This window comes from Acinonyx jubatus, chromosome C1, assembly GCF_027475565.1.
Source record: "Acinonyx jubatus isolate Ajub_Pintada_27869175 chromosome C1, VMU_Ajub_asm_v1.0, whole genome shotgun sequence".
Taxonomy (NCBI): Eukaryota; Metazoa; Chordata; class Mammalia; order Carnivora; family Felidae; genus Acinonyx; species Acinonyx jubatus.
The window spans coordinates 198,750,950-198,775,371 of NC_069381.1; the positions used below are offsets into that span (position 1 = coordinate 198,750,950).

Consider the following 24,422-nt stretch of genomic DNA (forward strand, 5'->3'; position numbering starts at 1 on the left):
ACATGAGGTTTGAGCACCTTCTCATGGGGCCCTCCCACCACTTGCTAACATCACTTCATCCCTTCCCCACATGCAGCTCTGTGGCGGGAGAAAGGATTGGAAAGATACGGAGAGACCACCGCTCAAGGAAACACAACCAGAGTTCCAATAATCCTGCTTCCCTGTCCTCTGACCGCAACCATCACCAGGCCCAGGACTCATTCTTCCAAAGAGTCTGACTCAGCAGGCACCAGCTCCCCCAAGAACTATAGGTCTGTCCAGCCCTGAGTCCTTCTGGCACCTCAGGCTTGGAGGAGGCTGTGCTGGTCCAGAGCCTGGCTCGAGAGGAGGGTGTTACCTTTTTTATTCTGCTGCACGACGGTCGGAGGAGGAGATGACACCTTCATGGCCAGCCCGTAGGCCCCTCGGAAGGAGTGGCTGTCGCGGATGATGAAGGCCCCTGGCTCCTGGTCCTTAAGGAGAGCGATGGCTGGGATTGGAAGGGATGAGGGGACCAGAGCAAATAAGAAATGGATGGCACGGGCCTTGCTTAAGACTCATCAGGTCTACCGAATCTCGCTCCTTAGTTAGAATTGTTAGAATTTAAACACCCCTAAGGGTCCTCCTATGCTAAAGTTGGCGAACATCTTCTATAAATAGCCAGGTAGTAACTATTTCAGGCTTCACAGGTCAGGCCGTCTCTATTGCAAACTACTTGTCTCTACCATTGCAGCACAAAAGCAGCCACAAACAATACAGAAGCAAAGAGATACAATGTGTTCCACCAAAACTGCATTTACAGAAAGAGGTCCGGGCTCTGGGCCATAGTCTCCAAAACCTAACATCCACACAGATCTTCCCTGGGAGCCCGGTGGGCCTCACTCCATCCCCACAACCACAGCTTTGTTTTGCCTGTAAAATGTGCAAAACTCTCCACATCACATAGCTAAGATTTGTTCTATGACCTTGGCTGGCCTTTTACCTTGCTTGGAAAATCATGACTTTGCTACCTTTTTTTTTTTTTAACGTTTTATTTTTATTTTTGACACAGAGAGAGACAGAGCTTGAGCAGGGAAGGGGCAGAGAGAGAGGGAGACACAGAATCTGAAGCAGGCTGCAGGCTCTGAGCAGTTAGCACAGAGCCCAACACAAGGCTTGCACTCACAAACCATGAGATCGTGGCCTGAGCCGAAGTCGGACACTTAACTGATTGAGCCACCCAGGCACCCTGAGACTTTGTTACTTTTAAGCACCCTTCGTAGGTCTACAAACCATGCTTCCACTCCCCACAGTTCACCGCGAGGAGGTGCCTCTTACTGTCTGAACTTGATCCCAGCGCCCCTCTGTGTCCACCCCGTACTGCAAAAAGGAGTAAGTCTGCCCAGGAAGACATGGTGGGCTGCAGCCAGCTGTGACCTCTGATGGACCACAGGACCCTCGGTGCCACCTAGGACTCACCCTGCTCTCTGGAGATCTCAGGCTTGTACCAATACTTGGAAGTGTCCTGGACGAACTTCACTTTAGCCCGTGTCTCGGGGCTGTTGTCTAAGAGAGACGGAGACAGAAAAACAGTGTTATGGGTTGAAATGTGTCCCCTAAAAAGGTAGGTTGGAGCCCTAACCCCAGGTACCTGTGAATGTGACCTTATGTGGAAATAGGTCTCCGCAGGTGGATGCAAATTAAGATGAGGTCATGCTGGATCAGAGCGGGCCCCAATCCAATATGACCGGTGTTCATCTCAGAAGAGGAGGAGAGACACAGAGACCATGGGGACAGTTGTGAAGATGAAGGCAGAGGCTGGGGGGACACATCCACAAGCCAGGGGACACCAAGGATGTGCCAGCAACCACGAGAAGCTAAGAAGTAAGCCTAGAACACATTCTCCCGCGAGCCTCCAGAAGGAGCCTGCCAACACCTTGATTTTGGACTTCTAGCCTCCAGCCCATGAGAGACTAAATTGTTCTCTTAAGCCACCAAGTCTGTGGCACTTTGTTACGGCAGCCGTAGGAAACTAACACAGAAAGGAGTGTCCTCAACACCATCAGAGCCCTGCTGGAAGGGGCCTCGAGTGGCTTGCCCATCCTTCCCCTGTCTCCTGCCAGCCACTGTGCATCGCAGAGCTGCTCTCCAATGGAAAAGCCTGGCACAGCATTCTCACTGAGCTGAGGAAAGCCCTCCCTCCACCCCACCCTCTCCTCTCTCCAGAAGATCCGGACCAAACCCTTCCTGCAGCTTCCCTTCCACAGGCTAATGCACCCCACCTGCTAGCCTCTTTCTCCACTGGCTGAGTTTCCCGACTTTGTCATAGCAACCTTGCAGTTGAGGGAAGAAAGCTACATTTCCATCACTTCTCCCCAAGCCCCTCCTCATGCCCTATATGAAGAGCCCGTGTTCTCCATCATATTCACATACAAAAAAATCAGTCCTGCCCTGGAACAGAGGAGGTGGCCTAGAGGCCATCCACTGTGAGTCACATACCCCACTTCCCTGGCAAATGACCCCCACCCAGACCCTTTGCAGACCAGAGATGCTTTATAGAGCATTAGGTTCTGGAAGATGCTCAGAGAGAGCACCCAGGATAACCGCTCAACTTTACAAACGAGGGAAGTGAGGTTGAGAGAGGGAGAGGGACCCGCCCAAATCACACAGGTGGTTCACAGAAAGGCTCCTGTAAGATCTTCCCAGGTAAGAAAACACAGGCGCCCATTTAGTGCCTGCTTTGCCTGATCTTTGTCTGGGTATTAGGATGTGCGGCCCTCGCTCTCCAAGCCCTTCCTTCATCTTTCGGCACCCAAGAAACAAAAAGGCGGGGGGGGGGGGGGGAGTTGGGGGAAGAGGAAGAAAGGAATATTCCAATTCCCCAGGTTTCCTCCCCTTTAGAAAGAAGCCGAACAGAGGACGCCTGTGCTAACGACGCTATAAAGCTGAGGGTGCAGAGATGAGATCCGGGTTAGACTGTGGGTCCAGTGTTCAGTCAATTTTGACTTGTCAGTAACCCTGGGCTGGACCCCTGGGATCGGCCTCTGGAGGACAGCAAGGGGGTAGGCCGGCTCCCTTTCCTGGCAGCTGCGCACAGGGCAGGGGCGGGCGAAGCAGCCAGGCCAAGCAACTGCGGCAAGCTGCCTGTGTCTCTGCTCTGAAGCCCCAGGCCCCGCGGCTGCTGGGGCCTAACGAGCTGTCAGAGGCGGCTGCAGCCCCGTGTGCCTTCCTGCGTTGACTCCAGTGACTATTTTAAGCAGGGAAGACGGTGGGAAACAGGAAATGTCCCAACTACTAGAAGTTTTCCATCCTCCAAGAAGAGGGGCTGGGAACCGGTCGTCTCCGGTGGGCAGCAGCAAGCAGGGGCGTGCGGGGTCACTGTCGATGCCCCTGCCTGGCGGGCTCGGGGCAGGACCTGGGAGCGACACACTGAAAATCTAGGCACCAGGGGCCCACCCTGGGGCTGCCTGAAACCTTCTCAGTCTTCCTCGAATGCCCCAGAGTTCCGGGGCCATTCTGCAACAGGCACATTCGAGGTCTGGCGGAGGCCCTGACCTTTGTGTTTAGACACCGAGCCCTCTACGCGGAGGCCAAAGATGCCAAGTTCCGGTGACGAGCAAAGAGATCCATGTGCGGACGTGCATGAGCTTCAGCAAAGCTGGGTCGGCAGAAACCAGACTCCAGTGAAAATGCTCAGCCCTCGGCCTCAGACCCCAGTGCACGTGGCCGCCAGATACGTTAACAGTGATGTGCACACACAGTGGGATCAAAAGGTGGGGACTGAGTGCTGTGGGCAGGCCGCAGGGATGGCAGTCCAGGTTACGAAGGCAGATTCTCAAAGTTATGCTAAATCATAAATGTGGAAACACGAGAAGACAACTCCAATAATGCTTTGAGAGCGTGAGTTTTATGGCCAATGGGCCTATATCGGAAGCCATTTACTAACTGTGTGACCCTAGACAAATGACGGAGTCTCTCTAAGCCTCACTTTGTTCATGCATAAAATGGGGGTAATAATACCTACTTTGCCAGGCGGCCGCGAGGATTAAAGAGCTAGCGAATGGCTCAGAGCCTGGCACACAGCACATGCTCAGTGAGTGGCAGAAGCTAAGCTGATAGTGATGATAATCATAACAGTAACACTATCATTACCCTCCTCCTCCTTCTCCTCCCCCTCCTCCTCCTCCTCATGGGCACCCACATCCTCATCACTGCCCCCGCACCTAGCCCACTTACTTTGAGGCCACCTCCAACTCCCATTATACAGATAAGGAAACTGAGGCCAAGAAGTCAGTGAGCCGCCCCTGGTTGTGTGCCAAACAGCCGTCAGCACAGAGATGGACACAGACATCCTACCCAGTGGGCCATGTGCCACGGCAGAGGCGGGGGCGGAAGGAGGGGCTCACCTGGCATGGAGTACTTGGAGAAGTCGGGCAAAGTGTGGGAGAAGGAGACGGTGCTGCCCCCGCTGGGGCTGGACATGCCGCTGGCCACGGGCGAGGAGGACACCTTCCCGTTGACAGTGGCATAGTTGGGGAGGCTGCCTGCTCGGTCTCCCACGGACATCCTCCGCTTCTCGGGCAGGGCTGGCGTCGGGCTCCCTTGCCGGAAGGCTGCCGGATCCGGCGACGGGGAGGTGACGGGGCTGCTGAGGCCCGGGTAGTAGGCAGGGGACACAGGGAAGGAGGGCGTAGAGGGAGCCTGGTAACCAGAGGCACTGCTCTGCCGGGACAGCGTGGGTCTCCGGTCCTCGGGGGTGGAATAGCCGCCATAGGCCATGTGCCGGTCCAAGCTGGGGCTGCCGGGAATCACGGATCCAGGCCCTCCCAGGTGCCGGCCCGGGCTGGGGCTTCCAGGGCTGGCTACTGCATTGCCGTGGAGGCCGGAGGCCAGGTTGCCTTGGTGGGCCCCAGGGTGCCGGCCCAGGCTGGGGCTTCCTGGGGTGGTCGCTGTACTGCTCTGGGGGCTGGAGACTGCACTACCATGGTAACCAGTTCCCGCTGGACCCATCACCTGGCGGTGGCTCAAACTGGGGCTACTGGGGGCAGCCATGCTGGGGTTGATGGCCCGGCGGCCGAAGCCAGGACTGGGGGGAGTGTTGGTGCCCACTGTCCTGTGGCGCGCCTGAGGGCTCCCAGGCACCGTGTGGACACCGGCCACGGTGAACTGAGCCCGCGCCTGGCTTTCTGGGGAGCTGAACTGCTGTAGTGAGTAGTCGGGGCTGCTGTAGCTGCTGCCCACGGTCGGGAGAGGAGAAGAGCTCTGGGAGCTTCTCTGGGCCGAAGGGCTAGGCTGTCCCAGGCTGCCGGAACGGAAGCCGGAACCCAGCAAAGGCTGGGTAGGTGTCCGGGGACCCTGGTCGCTGCTTTCCCCTGAGGGGAAACTCCCCACTGAAGTGCTGGAAAGAGAGGGGGCAGGTTGAGACGTCAAGATGGCATTTCATGAAGGCCAGGCTTGCAGGGAGCACTCAGCCCTCCCCCCCACCACCTCCGCTAGTGGCAACACTAGGAGTCCCACTGGCATGAGCCAGAATGTCACCACTTTTGCACATCACCCTATGGAACCATCAGAAGAAGAGACAGAGGCTCAGAGACGTTAGGCAATAAGCTCACGACCACATAGCTTGTAAAAGACCAGGCTTCCAACTCAGTAGCATCTGATTCTGAAGCCCATGTTTTCCCCACTGCCCCTTGTTGACTCCTCAACCAGAAGGCAAAGCAAGGGGTCTCCCCTATGGAAACTGCAGATGGCTGTCCCCATGTCACCTCCAGCACCACAGACACTGAACACCAGGGTGGGGTCAAACCACCCGGCTCCTGTTCCTACCAAGAGTATCCCTGCCTTGACTCACTTTTCCCAGGATGCCACTAGCAACTTTGAACACTGCGAGTGCTAGACCTGGGCTCTCATTCCCAGATAGCTGCAAAAGGCAAAGACACCACATCTCAGAGCAGGACAGTTCAGCTTATTGTAAGGTCTGCTTTCCAGCTGTTGGATCTGGCCACTAATTCAGCAAGCTGCCTTGCATGGTAATGAGACTCCCGTCATTAGCAGCATTTAAGCAGAAGATGACCAACCTCTTGAATGTTGTGGTGGGAATTTCCTCCACCCGGAGGTTACAGTAGATGAGCACAAAGGTTGCTCCCAATTCTAAGACTCTGGAAAGTTCAATTCAGAGGGGACTGTACCAGGCAGACAGCCACAATCATAGGCTCTCCTCCAAGGTTAAGGGCAACCTGGATCGTGCTTGTTAAAGTTTCCTCATGTGGGAAACAAGGGGCCTGGATCAGATAACCCTGATTGCTTCCAGACCCAAACTCCTATCCATTGTTGACATGGCGGGAGAGGCCAAGGTTGACAGGGACCCTGCATCAGCTGTAGCTGCAGGGAGGTGGCAGGTAGGCTCTGCTCCAGGAGCCCCTGGGTGGGGGGTGAGGTAGGGGTTGGGAGGGTGTCCTTACACAAGAATATGGGCCAACCTGGAACTACAGACTGGAGGGAGTCTCGAGGCCAGGCTGAGGCCAGGATAAGCTCAGGTCCCCGGCTGAGGTGAGGTGAGGTGAGGGGCCAGGCAAGAGCCAAGGGCAAGAAGCAGGTCACGGCCAGGCCAAGAAAAAGTCTACCTCAGATCCCAGAAGTGGCTAGAGTGGAATGCCATTCCTGGTACGGAATAACATGGCCTCTGAGGAATGGAGGGAGTGTCCGGCTGAGCAGGGTGGGGTCGGGGGGACTGACATGGAGTTCTGGAAGATTAACCCCACAGGAGAAACACTAGCTTCCTGAGCCCTGAAAAGAGCCAACTCTACAGCAGGAGGAATTTGAGTGAGAAACAGTGAAAACTTCCTGATGTCAGGGCTCCCTGGACATGAGCGGGGAGGGGCTGGCCAGGTTAGGAAATGTCCTTTCCTTGAAAGGAAGAATGCACCTTCTGGCTCGGAGCAGATTTCCCAAAAAGTGGAGCCGTCTGCCTGTCAAGAGGCTGGGGAGGGGGCAAGGTGGACTGAGGGTGCACGCTTGGCTTGAGGTTCCAGAATTCTTAGAAGAGCAGAAGAATGCAACCTCTGCTCACCCAGCCACCCCCACGCTGACCTGGGAGGGGGCGCGCTGTGCGGGACCAACAGAGGGCAGAGGGCCTGCGGCAAACTCAGCCACCGGGGCCTGGCCGGTGATAGTAGCAGGACATGGTTGGAGAGTTTCGAGGCCTCCTAGGAGCCCAGGCTAGGGAAGGGGGTGGACGTGCAAAGGGACGCCCAGCAGCCGTCTCCCGTCCCGGGGCAGCCTAGCCTAGTCCGTAACCCCCGTGCCCGGCACCCTACGCCCTGCCCAAGCTCACCCCAGGCTCCCTGTCCTGTGTCAGGTCACGCTCTCCCTGTCGCCACCCACTCCCCCAGCTGAGCAGCGTCTCACTTTACCCCCCACAAGGGGGCTTCCCCTTCAGAGCCCTCCCCTGCCTGATTCCAGGCTTTCCTCTCTGTCTGACCCACCTCGAATGCGAGGCACCCTCCACCAACACGGCCCTCCTCACCTGCCACTGTGTGCCCTCAGCCCCCCGCACCAACATGTCCGCACCCCAGTCTTCCGCCCTGGCTGTGCTGTCCTTCTAGAGTGCCCTCTCCCTCCCCCTCCCCCTTTCAACACCTGCTCACCCTCCTGGCCTCACCACAAATACCTCCAGCCCCCAGAAACCCTCTCTGCACCCCTACCCAGAAACGGTAGCCTCCTGCTGGGAGCTCCAGACACGTACATGTCTGCTTTGGGCACGTCTGACTGTCATCCTGTGACAGGTGGGCACCTAAATGCAGGTCCAGGAGAGACATGGGCTCTAGAGCCAGACGCCTTTGGTCTGAATCCTATTTCCGATGTTTAGCCTGCAGGACCTTGAGCAAGCTACTTGGCCTCCCTGTGCCTCAGTTTCCCCTTCTGAAAAGTAGGATCCTAAGAGTAGCATTTAGCAAAGCGCCTGGCACACTGGAAGACTCACTAGATAGTGGGTGCTGTTGTTAGGTTTTAAAGTTGGGGGAAGGACTGGTTTACCACGGTGCATGGTGGTGCACGTCCAGCACAGTTTTCTGGATGGTGGCATTGAATTCAGCCTGGGAATTATAGTTCACCCATTCTCATGCTCCACGAGATTTGGCACCTGGGATGCTCTCCCAATGCACCCTGGGGAGCTGGTGTCCAAGGCGCAGCCATCTGGACGTGATTTCTACCCACCCACGCTCCAGGCAGATCCAGGCCTGGACCTTCCTCCCCACTTACCTGTCAGCACTGAGGATGGGGCTGCTGGTGGAGAGGGGGCTTGGGGAGACAAAGGAGCTTCCCAGGGTCCCGTTCCTCAGGGGCATCTCGTGGCTATAGGCCTGGACAGGTGGGGCGCTAAAGCTCTTGGGCTCCGGGTCCTGAGTTCGGGGCCCAGCCACTGCCGTCCTCACCACCGACTCCACGTAGCTCCGGGGCTCTGGAAAGGGCCAGAAGAGACACTGAGGTCCACGAGGGTGCAGTGTAGACCCCTTCCAACCTGTCAGGGAACGCAACAGCGTTTCCCCAGCCTGTGGGGACAGCTCCCAAAGGACAGCCAAGCATGCAAAGGGCACTCCTCAGGCTCTGGCCTACCCACACTCCCCCTCTTCCCAGTGTCTTGGAGAAGCTGTAAGAGCCCCCACAGAGCCTTTAACCAGGGCCTCGCTCACAGAAGCTTCCCAGAAGCGGACCCCAGCTTTGCCGCTGAACACAGCCATCGTAGAATCTTCCCTCCTAGAGCTAGGACACCTGTCTATAGCTGGCACCCCTTTTAACGGCTTCTTTCCTTCAAAGACCCTTCTACCCAACCTCCAGGCCCTTCAAGGTCCCCCTGGCACCGCTGGAGTCTGGGCTCTACAGTGAACCCAGAGCTCCAGCCCAGCCTTGCCCACATTCGGGACAGAGCCAGGGTTCACATGGGCTCCACCCACGCCCAGAATCCACAAACAGGCTTGCCGGCCTAGCAACAGGCCCGCGCTGGTGAGTCACGCCCAGCCCCTTCCCTGCCAAGACACACCCACCCACCTTGCCTGACACACTTAGCATTCCTCCCAAGACCGACATGACTATCCCTGTCTGGTGTTTAGCAGAGTCTCAGAATCCGGGGGGGTTGCGGGACAAGTGCCAGCAAGGCTGTTCTACAGGTGAGGGCGCTGAGGCCTGGGGAGAGCGATCAATGTGTCCGGAGGTGCGGCCCGGAGCCAGATCTCCTGACCCCCAGCCGGCGTTTGTCTGACCCTCCTCCCAGACCTCTGAGGCCAGGCCTGAAACTAACTCCGTGCTACGCAGGGAGAAGAAGCGGGGCACTTGGCCTCTCCAGGGACATGAGCAGGGATGGATGATGTTCCTTCCACCTCCACACCTGGCACCGTCCCGTCTCCCCCAAGAGGGACATGATCAGAACACAGGCTCACACACTACCCACAATCGGGGCATCCGCTGAAATCAGCCTGAGAAAGTGAAGAACCAGAGAATCCATGCTGCCCTGGGCCGGCCAGGCCCCTGGAGCTTTCTCGGGCCAGGACTGTGTGACAGCAGATGGGGGGAGGGCAAGATGTCTTCAGAGGGTCAAGCATGGGGTGTTGTATTCCAGGTATGGAGCACAGGGTGATACAGCCACCTCGGTGTCCCGAAGCTGGAGTCCATACAGGCAGAGGTAAGCAAGGCCTACTCAAAAGCCCCCCTCCACCAGCCAGCCCACCCAGCCACGTCACAGAGGCCCCAGGCCGCTGTCACTCCAAAGGCATTGGTTCTGGGCCGACCATGCCCGAGGGCCTGCTGGAGCCAGGAGACGCTACAGAGACACTCTGGCCCAGTGCAGGCACGCGCTTTTGTAAAAGGTTCGATAGTAAATCGTTTAGACCATTTAGTAAATGGTCTCTGTGGCAACTACTCAATTCTGCATTTGCAGCACAAAGTCATAGACAATTCATGAACAAAACAGCATGGCCGTATGGCAATAAAACTTTCTTTACAAAAACAGGCAATGGGCCAGATGTGGCCATAGTTTACTGACCCCTGATCTCACCTGTCTCCTCAGCCCAGAGAAGTGGGGTGATTTGCCCCAGAACACACAGCCAATCAATGGCCATAGGTACTAGCACTGTGGTCTCCTGATTCTCAACGCCAGCTCCCGGTAGCCTAGAGAAGGGCCAGAGCCCCACGGGGACACCAAGAGCTGGCTGCAACCCAGTACTCCAGCATGTCAGCCAGAATTATTAATAATAGTAACAATGGCAATTACATGAGCAAAGGAGGAGAATGTAAGTCCCTCACCCTGTCACAGGGGACCGAGGGACACAGCTGGCCTAGGAAAACAGGCGGTCTGACCTGGAGCTGCCCTCCCGCCCACTGCACACACACTGGCCAGCTAAAGTCCGGGAGCCAGTCGTTTCATGTGTCTTTAGTCTTGGGGGGCGGGGGGGATAGCTGTGTCCTGGGGTAACCCATCAGGGCAGAGGAACCATGCAACAAGGAGCCCACAGAAATGGCAATGGAGACGCAAAGCCAGAGTCTACTCTCCCCTCCCATCCCTCGCCATTCTGGGTCACTCTCTGAAAACTCCTCTTGTACCTTTCCAGGCTCCTGGCTTCACCCGGGTGCCCACAGTCCTCAGCACCCCTTTTCTCTCACTGGAAGACAAGGACATCCATCCGCTCCCTGGCCACCCTGGGATCCTTGCTTATCTACACTTGCAGTGCCTCCCAACCCCCTTGCCTACAGTGTACCCTCGCCCAGGGTACAACCTCCAAATGGAAACAGTGGGGCTGGGGACGGAGTTCTCTTCTTCATGAAGGAAGGAGAGGAAGAAAGCCATTCCCCCTTACTCCAGCCTCCAGCTCCCTCTTGCTCTCAGCCTCACTGATTTTGCAGTTCCTAGAAACAACATGCAGTTCCCTCCCACCCCAGGGCCTTTGTACACGCTTTTTCTCTACATCAAATGCTTTCCTCACCTCCCAGTTTCACCAAGTTAATGTCACTCACCCTCACATCTTACTTCTTCAACCAACGTCAGGTTCTTGGCTATAAGGTCTCATAAACTGTATCCCTTCCCTTTGGAGTGCCATCTCAATGCGTAACTTAAAGTAACCTAATTCTGTCTCCTAATCACGTATATGCTCCATGAGATTAGGAATCACAGTACTGCGTATCAGTATATTCCCAGAGCCTGGCACAGTGACTGGCACGTAATAGGGACGTGAAATATGGAATCAATGAATCAAAGAATGAAAGAATACATGTAAAGCACTCAGCACAGTGCCTTGAGAGCAGATCCCCCTAAAATCTGCTCTTCCTCTAGCCGAGTAATTCTGCCTCTGATCATGTTTCCTCACAGGCATCTTTCTCTGAATTTCCCACCAAAGTTTCAGCAGGGAGATCAAGCAGAGCGTCGGAGGGTCAGCAAACAATGTGCTTTGGTCTGACCAGGGAGGTGGTACATGAGTCAGGGAAAATGGAACTGGCCGGGAGCCTCGCTCCCCGGCCCTCTCCCGCCCCGCACCCCAGGCCACGACAGCAATTCCGACCCCCACACTGGCTCAGTGTCTGGAGGCAGGAGGGGGGCTCTGAAATAGCCCCTTGACTAGGAGACAGGAGACCTGTAAGTCCAGTCTGGGCCCTCCTGCCTCCTAACTGGGGCCTTGGGCCGAAGCCCCGGACCCTCACTCACAACACAGGCCTCCGTCCCACATCTGTGGAAACGATGGGTCCAGCAGAGGTGATCCCCAAGAACCATCCCCTCCAAACTCTGTGGCTCCCAGACACACGAAGGAGGGTCGGAGGACTCGGGGCCTTGAAGGCCGAGACTCATTTGTGCGGTAAAATGGGCAGTTCAGTTCTGCTGAGACTCACTTCTCTGAAGTGTCACCCCAAAGTGGGAAACACAACATCCAGCACCTATCAGCCTGTGGGATAATCCCCCCCTCAGAGCCTCCCACTGGAGAGGGCTTGTGGGTGCTCCTGGGCCCCAGCATTTCTGGACTCCTGTCCCATCCCCACTGCCCTGTCAGGAGCTAGGAGCCAGCAGCCAGCCTGGGGGAAAGCCCTTCCCCACCCCCGACTCCCATAGGAGGCTGGGGAGAAGGGCAGCCAAGAGCACGCTGTGGCTCCCCCCACTTGGGGCCTGTTGCTGGCGGCTACCTCGTTCTGAAACCCCCAGGCAGCCTGGGGCTGCTGCCCAAACTCTGGCTGGTGTCCAGTGCGCAGATTCAGAGGGGCACAGCTCATGCCCACTTTGGGGGTGGGAAATCAAGGCGGTGAGTGCAAAGGAAAGAGGCAGGTGGGATTCAGAAAAGCAGATAAAGCCTTTAAAGAAAGCAGGCCACACGGAACGAGGACCCGAGTAGGAAGTCAGAACATTTAACATGTCAGAGCTGGAAGGGACCTCAGTGCCCACCTCATCCAAGCCCCCCTGGTGGAGACGGGGACCCTGATGCTCAGAGTCACACACAGACGGCCTCGGCCGGCACCCCCTTCATTTCACCTGATGCTCTTGAATCATCACTTGAATCCTGTTCCTAATAAGTTAAAGGTCTCCAACCAGATTGTGTCCCACCTCTGCTTATGTCCCCTCCTATGTCCCCTGCTCTGCTTCGTGTACAACACAGAATTCATCTAAACTGAGGGTTAAGCTGGGACACAGACATGCTAACCCCTTGAAACTGTCAAAATTATGTGCACGGTGTCCCGATGCATTTGTGTGGGAGGAGATCCATAGCTGTCATGAAATCCCCAGAGGCATCTAAGATTCCAGAAAGCAGACTCCCTACCCACCACCTGTGGTAGCAAGGGCTTCAAGGGGGCAACTCTAGGCTCTAAGTCTGCTGAGAAACCTGCTCTGAGCTATGCACGTGGGGCACGCCCCAGTAAGTGGGATAACGTGTGTCCCTTCGCCCTCTGAGGGGGCTGTCCGCACCGCAGGCAAGCTAGAGGAAGTGTCGCTGGGGGAGGAAGGGGCGGGGGTGGAGGGGGGTGGATCATCGCGAGGTGGCACCACATTGGCACCCGGAGCTGGCTATGCCTGAACCTGTGCCCAGCTCCTTGGTCAGAACTCGGGGCAGCGTCCAGGGGGACAGCTCATCACCGGGGGTGGGGACCAGAAAGCTATGTACCTGGTCATCTGAGACCCATCAGGAAAGAGAACTGCCCCCGAGCCAGCCCAACCAAGCCCCTCGTGAACAGCCACTGCCAGACTCAGAGAGAGTGAAGCGGCCACCAGCAAAGCCACACTTACCTTTGGGAAGCTCTGTCACCACCTTCCCCTCATCCTCCTCTGAGGGAAGATGAGAGGAGAGGTAGCAGGAAGGAGAGGCAGGAAAGAGAGGCAGATGATGAGGAGGTGAGGAAGAGCAGAAAGGAGAGAGAGAGACCGATTAACAGGGATTATTTCCTGAAAGAGAATTCACTGAGAAAGAGGTGATAGGAAAGCAGGGGTGAGGCCAGGGCGGAAGAGCCCAGGGTGAGGGGTAAGATCCACCCTGACAGGACCCTGAGGGCTCAGGGTGCACAGTTCAAGGACAGCCTCGCTCCCAGGGACAAAGCCGGCCCCTCTCACAGCCCCTGCCCCCCCGGCTTACATCTCGAGCAGAAGTGTGCTGGCCGGTGAGAGGCAGCCCCAGCCCCTCTGCTCCCTGGTGACTCAGTGTCCCTGGCCATGCAGACACCTCCAAGTGGGAGGCTATGCCAGCCGTGTGGGTCACACATGCATGTCATTGCCCTCCTACCTGGCTGGCTCAGTCTTCTGGTGACTAAGGAGAAAAAGCAAAGTTGGCCCCAAGAGCCCCAGCCCAGCCCTAAAACCAGAGTCTAGGGAACAACCTTCTGGGCTCTGCCTGTGCAGAATGGCCACTCAGGGACCAGGGCCCTCCACTCTCCCCTTCCCCACAGGGAGGAAAGGCGCTGGGGCACGTGATAAGGAAGTAGGAGGTGTGAACTGGGAGTGTGTGTATGTGTGTGTGTGTGTGTGTGTGTGTGTGTGTGTGTGTGTGTGTGTGTTTCCAAGTACACAGTGCCTGAACACTGGGGGATGGCAGAGCCAGGCTTCTGGCAGAGAAGGAAACTGACGCCAAGCCTCCAAATCCCCCCGTCGGAGGACCCCGGGAGTGGCACTGACCCCATGAAGACTGTAAAGGGGCCTACCTGCCTCCACCCCTGCACAGAGAACCCCCACTCAGACCTGACAGTGTGGGCACAAAGCCAGGTTGCCATCTTGTTTCCAGAAGGGTCCTGAGAACCCATCACCTCGGGGCATTTTCTGATTAGATCCTGAGGCCCCGCCCAGGACCACAGTGGTCCTCAGATGCTGACTCACTCCTTTGGCCTCCCCCCCCCCACCTTCCATGCCCAGTCACTCACCACCGGTAGGGTGCAACAGGATGTCCGCTGGGTTGTGGGGTTTCAGGCCAAGAGCCGACAGGGGTGTCTTGGCCAGACCTGGAGGGGAGCGCACTGTGCCAGAAAGAAGAAAGGAGACATGGCGAGTGAGCCTCGGGGCGAGAGAGGTGTGGGGAGAGGAAAAGGGGCAGGAGTAATGACACCCATAAGTGAGGGCATGTCGGTGAGGGGTGGGCGACAGGAGGGGGTGCAGAAGAACCAGCCCCAGTCCCAGAAGTCGCTGCCACTGCCCTTTCCTGTCTCTGTGTTCCTCCACAGCTCCAAGGGTAGACAAAGTCAAGAAATGAAGCTGCCCCTCAGCCTGGTCCTCAACCTCAAGAAAGTAATTTCTTGACCTCAGTTGCATCGCCGTGATCCCCTTGAATCGCCACGGCTCACGACATACACACATGCTTCTCTGGCTTTCTCTGACTTCCTCCATACTATACTCTCCCTTCCCTCATCCTCTTGTTCCCCGCCGATGCACAGTCTTTCTATACCACGCATTTCAATGGACTTAGAGAACTAAAGGAAATGGGATATCAAGACGGCACATCCTGTAAAGGACAGAGGGAGGAAAGGGATCCCCGGCAGAGCCGCGCCCACCCTGAGACCCCAAGGCAGCCCTCGGCCAACCACGTCGCTTGCAAACCCCAGGAAGAGAGAATTTCTCAGTGTGAGGCTCTCTGTACCCCCAAATCCCAGCATCCGGGAAGAGGGATAAGCCCCATCGCCACCATCCTTGGCCAAGAGCACTGACTCCCTGCGCAAACCCCAGGGCCCTTCTCAGCTGCCTGTCTGGGTTAGAAGTGTCATGGAACACACAAGGTCAGAAAGGGCTGTCAGCCGTTTTCCCATCAGCCAAGGACGTGGCCAGCGTCAGAGCTGAACTGCAGGGCGGTGGTTATGCCCAGTCACGAGATCTCTCCTCGGTGGCAGTAGCTGCCTCTCCTAACACACCTCTGAGAAGAAGCAAAGAGGCAAGCTCTGTGTCTCTCCTAGCCCGGCCACGGGAAGCGTGCAGAGGCCACGGGCCCTGAGGACACACAGCTGCACGGATCGGCCAGGGCCCAAACCTGCCTGCCACATGCCGTTGGCCTCAACAGACTAGCAGCCACCCTCCGATGCCTAGCACCCCCACAGCAGCTCTGGGATCCCCCCCCCACAATCCTTTTCCCAAAAGGCAGAGAGACCTACAGGAAACAAAAGCTACAAGCTCTCAATGCAAGCAACATACATAAGTTGCTGGTGCACAGGTGGCTCTGTACATGGGTGCACACAGGAACAGTGGGAACTCGCAGGGGTCCAGGTGGGGGGCAGAGTCTATCCTCACACCATCCTTAGGTGCCAATTAGACAAATACAGCACAGGAGACAAATGTGTACAAACGTACACATCTGGGTAGTGAGGCAGATCTAGGTTTGCAGGTCTCTCTCCTTACGTGCACACACACTCTCACACACACACACACACACACACACACACACACACTTTTGGTTTCTACCACCCTCCAGCCCCCCCCCTTACTGAAAATGGTGTCTTGCAAGAGATATTTATGAAGCACTTATTAATGTTTGTCAAGCGAATGAATTTGAACGTGATTAGTTACGGAGGATTGAGCCCAGCTTCAAAGACCACTGCCCATGGAATGGGCACGAAGCATCTCCAGCCCACAGGTGTGCATGTGTGGGCCCAGCTGGCATAGCAGAGGCGCAGGTGGCCCAGTGACCCAAGGTAAAGAGGACAAGAGGCAGGGGGAGGTTTCTCCTGGCTCCACCTCAAGCATCTCCAGCTGCCTCGTCACTCATGCCCCAGTCCCCAGGCATCTGGCTCTTCTGCTGAGGCAGACGAGTGGGTGGCCCTGAAGCCAGGCAAGGCTTTTGCTTCCCGACAGAGAAATTCCTCGCATTTCTCCGCCTCTGTCCTCTCTCCCAACCCTGTGCACCGATGAAACCTCGGACTTACTCTCCCCGCTGGGACACCAGGGCTGGCGAGGGCAGGGCGAGAAGAATGGGAACAGGCACACGGGACAAAACCTAACTCGAGCTCAGCCCAGATGGCTTCCATCCCAAACAGGGTGATGACCAAGATCCTGGCTGATTGGACCAACCGCGAATTGGAGCAGGGGTGAAGGCGGAGGGCTAAGACCAGGGAGAGCGATTCCACGGAGTCACAAAAGGCCACAGAGCTGCCTCTTGAGCAGACTGCCCTGGGCCCGCACTGTCCACGAGGGGAGCCCTGAGGCACACACGTGGCTTTAGAGCACCTGCGCGGTGTGGCCAATCTGAATCGAGATGTGCTGCACGTGTAACACACACGCCCAATTTCAAACACTCACTGTGAAATAAGAAGGCAACACATCTCTTTGTATGACAGGTCTTTGGGGTTAAATAAAACCTGTTACTGAAAGGGATTTCATTGGCCTCTTTTTACATTTTTTAAAAAAGATTGTAACAGACCCCGTTAATATTTTTATCTTGAGGGGCGCCTGGGTGGCTCAGTCGGTTGGGCATCCGACTTCGGCTCAGGTCATGATCTCGCGGTCCGTGAGTTCGAGTCCCGCGTCGGGCTCTGTGCTGACCGCTCAGAGCCTGGAGCCTGTTTCAGATTCTGTGTCTCCCTCTCTCTGACCCTCCCCTGTTCATGCTCTGTCTCTCTCTGTCTCAAAAATAAATAAACGTTAAAAAAATTTTTTTAAAATATTTTTATCTTGATCTACCTATTGAAACGATAATATTTTAGATATTTGGGGTTAAATAGAAAAATATTAAAATGTACTTCTCCGGTTGCCTATTACGTCTTTCAAGGCGGCTGCTAGAAAATGTCTCATCACAAACGTGACCCGTGTCCTGTTTTCCTTGGACGTGAGGTGCTGCTCACGACTTGGGCCTCCTGCGTGTCCCAGATGACAGCCAACATCAGTTGTGCTGGCACCATGGCGGGGGACCGGTGCCACGTTCCTCCCGTCCTCAGGACAGCCAGCCACCAGGAGAACATGCCACCAGTTCTGTTATCACCCTCCTCCCCTCCCGGGCCTGCCACAGACCCCCCCCCCCCGAGTCCTTCTCAGTATTGTCCCATCACCGCTGTCCCACAGCTGCCCTCTTCCAGCTCCTCCTGCCTCTTCTACGCCACCCCTGCACTCAGACGGGTCTTCTGTTTGGTTGGAAATGCCTGTGTCCTTGGGGGATTTTGCCTCTCCAGTGAGTGCATCAGGAGGTACAAACTAAATGCTCCTGCCTGGAGACTGAGGATGGATGAGATGGGGACTCTGACAGGCTGAGTGTTCTGGGCCTTTCTTTCCTTGATGGAAACTAAGTAGGTTGCCCGAAACAGAACAGGTGCCTGGATGTAGACAGAAATGGGCATCAGGAGCAAGTAGGTCAAAGGGTATCTCAGGGACACATCGGCAAGTCACAGTTGCTTTAGGAATTGGGGGAGGCAGGGGGGATGTTGCACCAGGATGCAAAAACTCTCAACAGTTACGAAAAATCTAGACGGTGGGAGGCCGGGGACCCCACAGAAGGTCAGCAGGATCCCAAGCCTGTGGCTGCTGCATCCGTACATGTCTGCGCGTGGACAACGGAAGGAAGAGACGTGGGGCAGGATGGTGAAGTGAAATGAGTGGCAGATCCTGGCCACGCCCAGCACTGCCAGCACCTCCCCCCACACCGGGGTGCTTACTCAGGCCAGGGCTGAGAGAGGGGCTTGAGGGGACCCAGGGAAGACAGACTCAGTGAGGAGCTCTTACCCCCGCCGGGTGGTGGGCTGGTCGGGGAGGCTCCCTCCATCTCCTCAAAGGCTTCCTTGTAGCTGTGCAGATGGGGCTGCAAGAGAAGAACAGGGCGGGTAGAGGGGATGCCCACTGGCGGCCATACCCTGCAATCAGGGGCTTCCCAAGTAACCGGCCCACTAGTCCCCTCGTCAGCCCGACCACCCACCCCTCCTCAGGCAAGCACAAAGGTCAAAGGGAGATCGCCACCAATTTCTTCATCACTGCTCTTTGCAAAACCGTGGAAATCGGCTCTTTGCAAAACCATGGGCCAGCATGGGTGGCAATGAGGGGCACCTGCCTTGGAAATACTGCACAACGGGGCCAAAGACAAGGGGCTGGGAAGGGGGAATCGGGTCCAGAAGGCAGTCAGGAGAGAAAAGATGTCCAAGAGCCATTTATATCCAGAGTAACTCACTAGCCTGGATTGTATCCGACACGGGCCACTCGTATCAGGATCTTCCAAGATGCACGTCTACAATGCATATTCCTCAGCCCTGTCCCAGCCTTAATACGCTGGAATCTACTGCCTCCAACTACTGAAATGTCTCAGAAGCGCAAACATTTTGACATAGAAATTAGATATCCCAAGAAAACTCTATACCTAGAAAGAATTCAACGACACTCTTGTCAGTCTCTATGATCGGGTTCGGAGTGTAGAGACTGGGGTCATCTGTGTCCTACTCAGGATCCTCACCACCCTACTAAGGGGCGCCCTTTAGGAGTCAAAGGGGGAACTTCAACCTCAGTGTTGATGTAAGAAGTGGGAGCATAGAAGTTATTTAGGGAGGGAAATGCCAGCTTCCACATGCCAGAGAAGAGACATAGGGTGAGAACTGAGTTTACTGACAGGAGAGTGTCACTCAGGTGACTATCGGGCCCCTGGATAGTTCAGGTGGGCTCCACTACCCTCTCTGGCCACAGGACACAGCCCAAGGACTCACCTCTTTGGGCCGCCCTCCAGGATTGAGGGCGATGGTGAGAGCCAGCTCGGGGGAGACGCACTGGACAGGGGAACGGACCCCAGGGCTACGGGGAGACGCGGGTTCTGGAGACTGGTTCTCATACTGTCCATCGCTGGCTGCCCGCCTCCGGAGAGGGGCTGGGGGTTCTGCAGGCTGCTTCTCCCGAGCCTGCACCCCTGGGAAGAATGCAGGGCATAGAAGGCAATGAGCATATTAGGCGAGAAAGGATCGATGAGGCCCGATCCCCCCAGAGAAGGCGGTGCACCTTAGCCAGGAGCCACACTGGAGCTGGGCCTGTCTCCCCTGAGTACTCCCCACCAGCTCCCTCCGCCCGCACCCCAGGCTTTCTCTGCAGGGTGGGGGAGCTGCTAAGGTTGGGCTGGCCTTCACCGGGAATCGCTACCCTGCACAGGGCTGGGGCCCAAAGCGCAAGGGCTGATACAAGAAACAGATGTCAACTCTTTGCAAACCCTGGAGGCAGAGGGCCAGAGCTTCCAGGGAAATGAGGGAAGGTGGAAGGAGGAGAGACAGTCTCCAAGGTGACCGCGTCAACCGACAAGCAACATCAGGCCCGTGGGGAAGAAATTTGGAAAGAGCCAATAATGCATCATCTTGCAAATGGTGCTCCCGAGGAGAAACAAAGAAATGACTCAAGTCTTATCGTGAAGTCCCCAGCCCCAGCTGGCCCCTAGAATATCGCCGGTCTTCTCTGGGGTTCCCCACCCTTCCTCCCATGCATCTCTGAAACCTCTCGCCAACTTCCCTTCCGCCGGCCCCTCATCTACTCACCCCTTTCCTCGCCCCAAAGATGGTGAGCTTCCCACCCTCCCCCTCCCAGCAGAACAGCAGGCAGAGGGGCTGAAGTCATGAGCTCCAGCTGCTTTTCTGTATCCCCTCCGTTCCACAGGCCCGGGCACGTTGGGAGCCTCGCCCTCCTTCCTTCCCACTCTGTCTTCCCACAGCTGGGCTGAGGCACGGAACCCATTGCCTCATGGAGCTGGCTCCAGAATCCTCGAAAACTTACTCCCCAGGTCCCGGAGGCCAAGACCCAGCCTGAGGACAGGCTTCTTGTCTTCATTATCTTGTGTGAGGGAACTTTCAGCTCTGCCTTCACCGCTTCCCGGGAGGGCAGGTGAAGTGAGAGGAAATGCCGGGATATACCAAAGGTCACGTAGGACGCTGGCCGCACCAACCTCATGCCAGCACATCTGGGAACGCTGTCCCACCGCACACCACTCACGCACACGCACACGCACACACGCACGCATGCCCACCGCTGGCCACTAGAAATGTGCCAGTGCAGCCAAGCAGAAATCACCCTCCTGCAGAGCGAATCGTCTACCATCCACAGTGGGGTCGGCGTGCCCCCAGGTGCCCCACCCCAGCTCCGGCCTGGCTCAGCCACTAAGGCTGCCGTGAGAAGCACTTGCTGGGAAGCCTTCCTACTTGTCATGAGCAGCAAGATGCCGAGGCCAAACTAGGGCCAGACACACACTCTCTCTCTCACACACACACACAGTCACTCATGTCCCATTACTGGGGGCCCATCCAGAGAGCAGCAGGACTGGCATAATTTACAAAGGCACAGCGGTGCCCAGATGGGGTGGGGTCCGCTTTGGGCTCCTCATTGCCCAGAGGCAGCCTCCCCGTTACCTCCACCAAGACAAAAGAGCCCCTTGATGGGGACAGTGATCCAGACTCCCAAACGGCTCTCCTTAAAGCAAAATGCCCTTAAAATGCCCTTATTTTCAGAATAGAAGCATGGAGGTCACATAGCCCTAACTAGGGTCTGAGCATCAGCCCGGGTCAAAGGTGCAGGCAGGCCCTGAAAGGGCTGAGCAGTGCCCGGGGACCCCACAGCAAACCCCAGGCTCCCAGCCCTCAGAGAAGCAGCAGCATCGAGTGCCACTTCACAACTGAGGGTGCGCCTGCCTTCACCCCGCTTCTCCCACCTCTGCTGAGCCCCTTCCTCCCCTGGCCTCCTAGGCAGCCTCATCTAGAGCTGCTGCTCATTTCATTCCTGGCAAAAACAGAAAGAAACAGACATAGCCATTGATTTTCTAATAATAATTGTGACAAAGGAGGCCCATTTGGGAAAGGCTCTAGGGGTTTGGAACGAAGTTCAGCCCCAAGGTTAAAAGAAATGCATTAGGGCCAGTTGTCAGTTCCGGCTCACCCAGCCCGGCAGCCTCTTTCTGGCAGGTCCCTGTGTCTTTGCAAGGGGTGGCCTGTTTGGGGATCTGATGTCTGCCCTTGAAAAGTGGGTCTGTTTTAATCCGAGGCCCTGAATCTCCCAGAGGGACAGAGAAAAATCTCCCCGGTTTGCTCAGAGCATCCTCCATGTCTAGGTGCCCCATATGGTGGCCACAAATGGTGGCCACCTCGCAGAGGAGAGGCCAGACTACTGGAGGGGCTTCCCAAATGTGGAGACATGAGGCCCTGGCACAAGGCAGTCAGACATCTGAGAACGATCACACCTCCTCAAGTCCTAAGGCAGGGGGATGGACAGGATGACCTCCAAAGAGCCAGGAGTCTGCAGAAGGGGGAAGACCCCGCATTCCACTCCCATGGGGACAGCCCCTCCCCCTGCAGTGTGCCCCATGGCACCAGTGGCCGGCCAGGGCTCTCGCATTCTTTGAACACAGTATCTCACTGTTGTCCCCCTTGGCAGGCTCAGATATGCCCGGAGTGCTGGAGAGCGTGTCCCCTCTCTCTTGTCCTTCTCTGGGAGGGGAGACAGGGCATGGCCGGGGGAGGGAAGAGAGTCCTACTGTTCCTCAGCCAAGCTGGGACAGCTGGACACAAGCTTACAGCCAGTGTCAGAGAGAGAACACCCCTCCCTCGTGTCCCGCAGACTGACCCATCATAAAAATAGGCTTGCTCCCCACTCCCCTCCTTCCCCCCACCACCTTCAACCCCAAGACTTTCTCAGTCTCTTGAGCCTGTTCCCAGTCTGTCAGGGCCTCTGTCTCCCTACACACACACAGGCGCGCACACATACTCTCTCTCTCTCTCTCTCTCTCACACACACACACAGACACACACACACACACACAGACACACACACACACTGCAAGTCTGGGAGCTGTAGCCCTAACACACATCAACACACCCACTCTGGCCGAGCACAGCCACCCACCACCCGAGTCCCACGGACAAATGCCCTGGTGTCAGGCTTCATCACATGTCTCCCCTGCAGCCCCCGGACTGGCCACTTCCACCCCCACAGACCCAGCTCTTCTTTCCAGCCTTCCGATTTCCAAAAGACTGGATTCCTCAGCTCCAGGTGACGGGGCTGGGTGTCCGACGGCATGCCTGGGGCTCCGAAAGCCAGGGTATCCGGGAGGCCACCTGCTGGGCCAGGGCACCAGAAAGCCACACGGCGATCACACTAGCAGCCCCAGGGCAAGCCATGCCAGCTCCCCTCGGGACAGGCCCCCCCACCCCACAACTGCCCCCATCCCCCGGGCCCAACTGAACACTCCCCACCACTGGGCCGAGAAAGGGTGAAGGGAGGGGAGAGGAGGCGGACAGGGGGCATTCTGCTAGAGCCATCTCCCCGTTATCCACGGACTGGGAAGAGGAGGGGCTGTGCAAGCACCAGATACTGCCATTGGGAGTCAACAATCCCCACTGTCCCCTAAGCCTTTTCCCGGAACTGCAGCCTTCTTAACCTGGGCCTCCGGGCTTCAAGGCTCAGGGCACTGATAACAAGATTCCCTCCATAGAGCTAAAAGACTATGGGCCTTTACGTCCGAGAGGCCAGGGGCAGACGTTAGTGGGCATCATCGAGCAGACACAGACCCTTGATAAAGGGTCCACCATACTGGAGGACATCAAGCCACCAACGTAAAATACACATGGCAGGGCTATGATCTCTCCATTTTTCACATTAGGCAATTGAGCCCTGAGTAATTAAGAGACCTGCCCAGGGTCACAGGGATGGGTCACAGGCAGAGCCAGGACCACACCCAGGGCTTCTGACGTTTGGCCATGGGTCCTAGGATCCGAGATTCAGGATGAGGTCAGAGGGCGTGCTGTATCCCCAGAGAGTAGTGTGCTCTAGAGTGGACAGAGCACAGATGTTCGCTCTTTGTCGTGAGCCTGGTGGCCCACACAAAGCACAGCCTAGCTCCTACCGAGGCCCTGGCCCAGCAGCCTGAGTGGTCTGGCCAGGGTAGCCAGAGAGCTGGGCTGTCCTCACCCTTACTGAGCACACTCACGCGGTGGCCTGTGTGTCCACCGGGAGCCTGTAAGTTCATCTAGTCACCCCAGACCCTGTCCCCAGCAGATAAGGCCAAGGCAAAAGGCATCAGGCCTGTGTCCATGCAGAAGTGGGAGCACTCGCTCATGCAGAAAGGAGGGGGAGAGAGTGTGGAGAGAGGGAGGAGAGAGAAGTGGGGGGGGGGCAGTAAGGGGCTGGCAAAGAGAATGGGAAGAGATGGAAAGAAGGGAACAGAAGAGGGAAGGAAGAAAGGTAAAGGGGAATGGAAAAATGAGGACAGAGGACTAGACTGGGCAAAAGTTTGGAAGAAGCGGCCCATGGAGCAGAGAGGAAGAGAAGCTGAGAGCCATAGTGAGGGCCACAGACTTATCAGGGGGAAGGGGCAGAGGTGGACCAACCAGAGAGGGAGGAAGATCGGAGCCGGTGGAGAGGAGGCAGCTGGAAGCTCGTGTGCCCGATGCTCTGCAGCTTGGCGTTGTATGCTGCCCACCCCCACCCCGGGGAGCCGGCAGGGAGGGGGTGAGCGGGAGGGGATGACACCAGGCAAGGAAGGCACCACACCCACAGCACAGGGGGCAGGTGGACACGGGACACACGGAGAATGCAAGGGACAAGGCATTAAACAAGACGAAACAAAACAAAAACAAAGAGAAAATCAAGATTAGTTGGTGTTCTGAGTCTAGGATCTGACCACACGCTGGAGGGAGGTGGGAGGGTGTCAGACAAGAAGAGAGGGTCTTGCTTCTCCAATGGCCAGGCGGACCACCCACTGTCGGCACGGACGCCACAGCTCTTTCTTTTCTAACCCCAGCATGGGGCGAGCAGGTGCCAGCCAGAGACAAGGAGACTACAGTCCTGTCGCCCCACACCTCACCCTCCCTCACCATCGGCCTGGCCCCATCCCAGGACCTGTCTCCTCTCATGGTCACCTGCCTCTTCCTGGCCTCAGCTGTGATCCTACCAGCCTGGCCCAAGGGCCACACTCCCTAGCCTCCTAGCATCCCTCTGCCCTTCACCTTTCCCTGACACGTACCTTAGGTAACCTTCTTCCCTGGAGCCCCTACATTTCTACTGCCGCCCAAAGCTGCTGGGTACCACCAAAAAGTCGTTA

At 56.7% G+C, this 24,422-nt stretch overlaps 1 protein-coding gene across 9 annotated transcripts in view; it reads right to left on the reverse strand.

The window, feature by feature from the left end:
- The window catches only part of TNS1 (tensin 1), a 192,710-nt gene that overhangs the window by 12,249 nt on the left and 156,039 nt on the right, over positions 1–24,422 (reverse strand). For 3 of the 9 annotated variants that reach the window (XM_053215764.1, XM_053215768.1, XM_053215767.1), the window contains 10 exons: positions 23,710–23,793; positions 22,318–22,437; positions 19,066–19,262; positions 18,101–18,176; positions 14,332–14,424; positions 13,211–13,249; positions 8,218–8,416; positions 4,365–5,356; positions 1,438–1,524; positions 338–469 (listed from right to left, as the gene is read on the reverse strand). In XM_053215764.1, the coding sequence (XP_053071739.1) occupies positions 338–469; positions 1,438–1,524; positions 4,365–5,356; positions 8,218–8,416; positions 13,211–13,249; positions 14,332–14,424; positions 18,101–18,176; positions 19,066–19,262; positions 22,318–22,437; positions 23,710–23,793 (2,019 nt within the window). Of the gene's footprint in view, positions 1–337; positions 470–1,437; positions 1,525–4,364; positions 5,357–8,217; positions 8,417–13,210; positions 13,250–13,700; positions 13,725–14,331; positions 14,425–18,100; positions 18,177–19,065; positions 19,263–22,317; positions 22,438–23,709; positions 23,794–24,422 lie in introns of all 9 variants that reach the window. The other 6 variants (XM_053215765.1, XM_027050936.2, XM_053215766.1 and 3 more) reach the window with 6 other exon arrangements.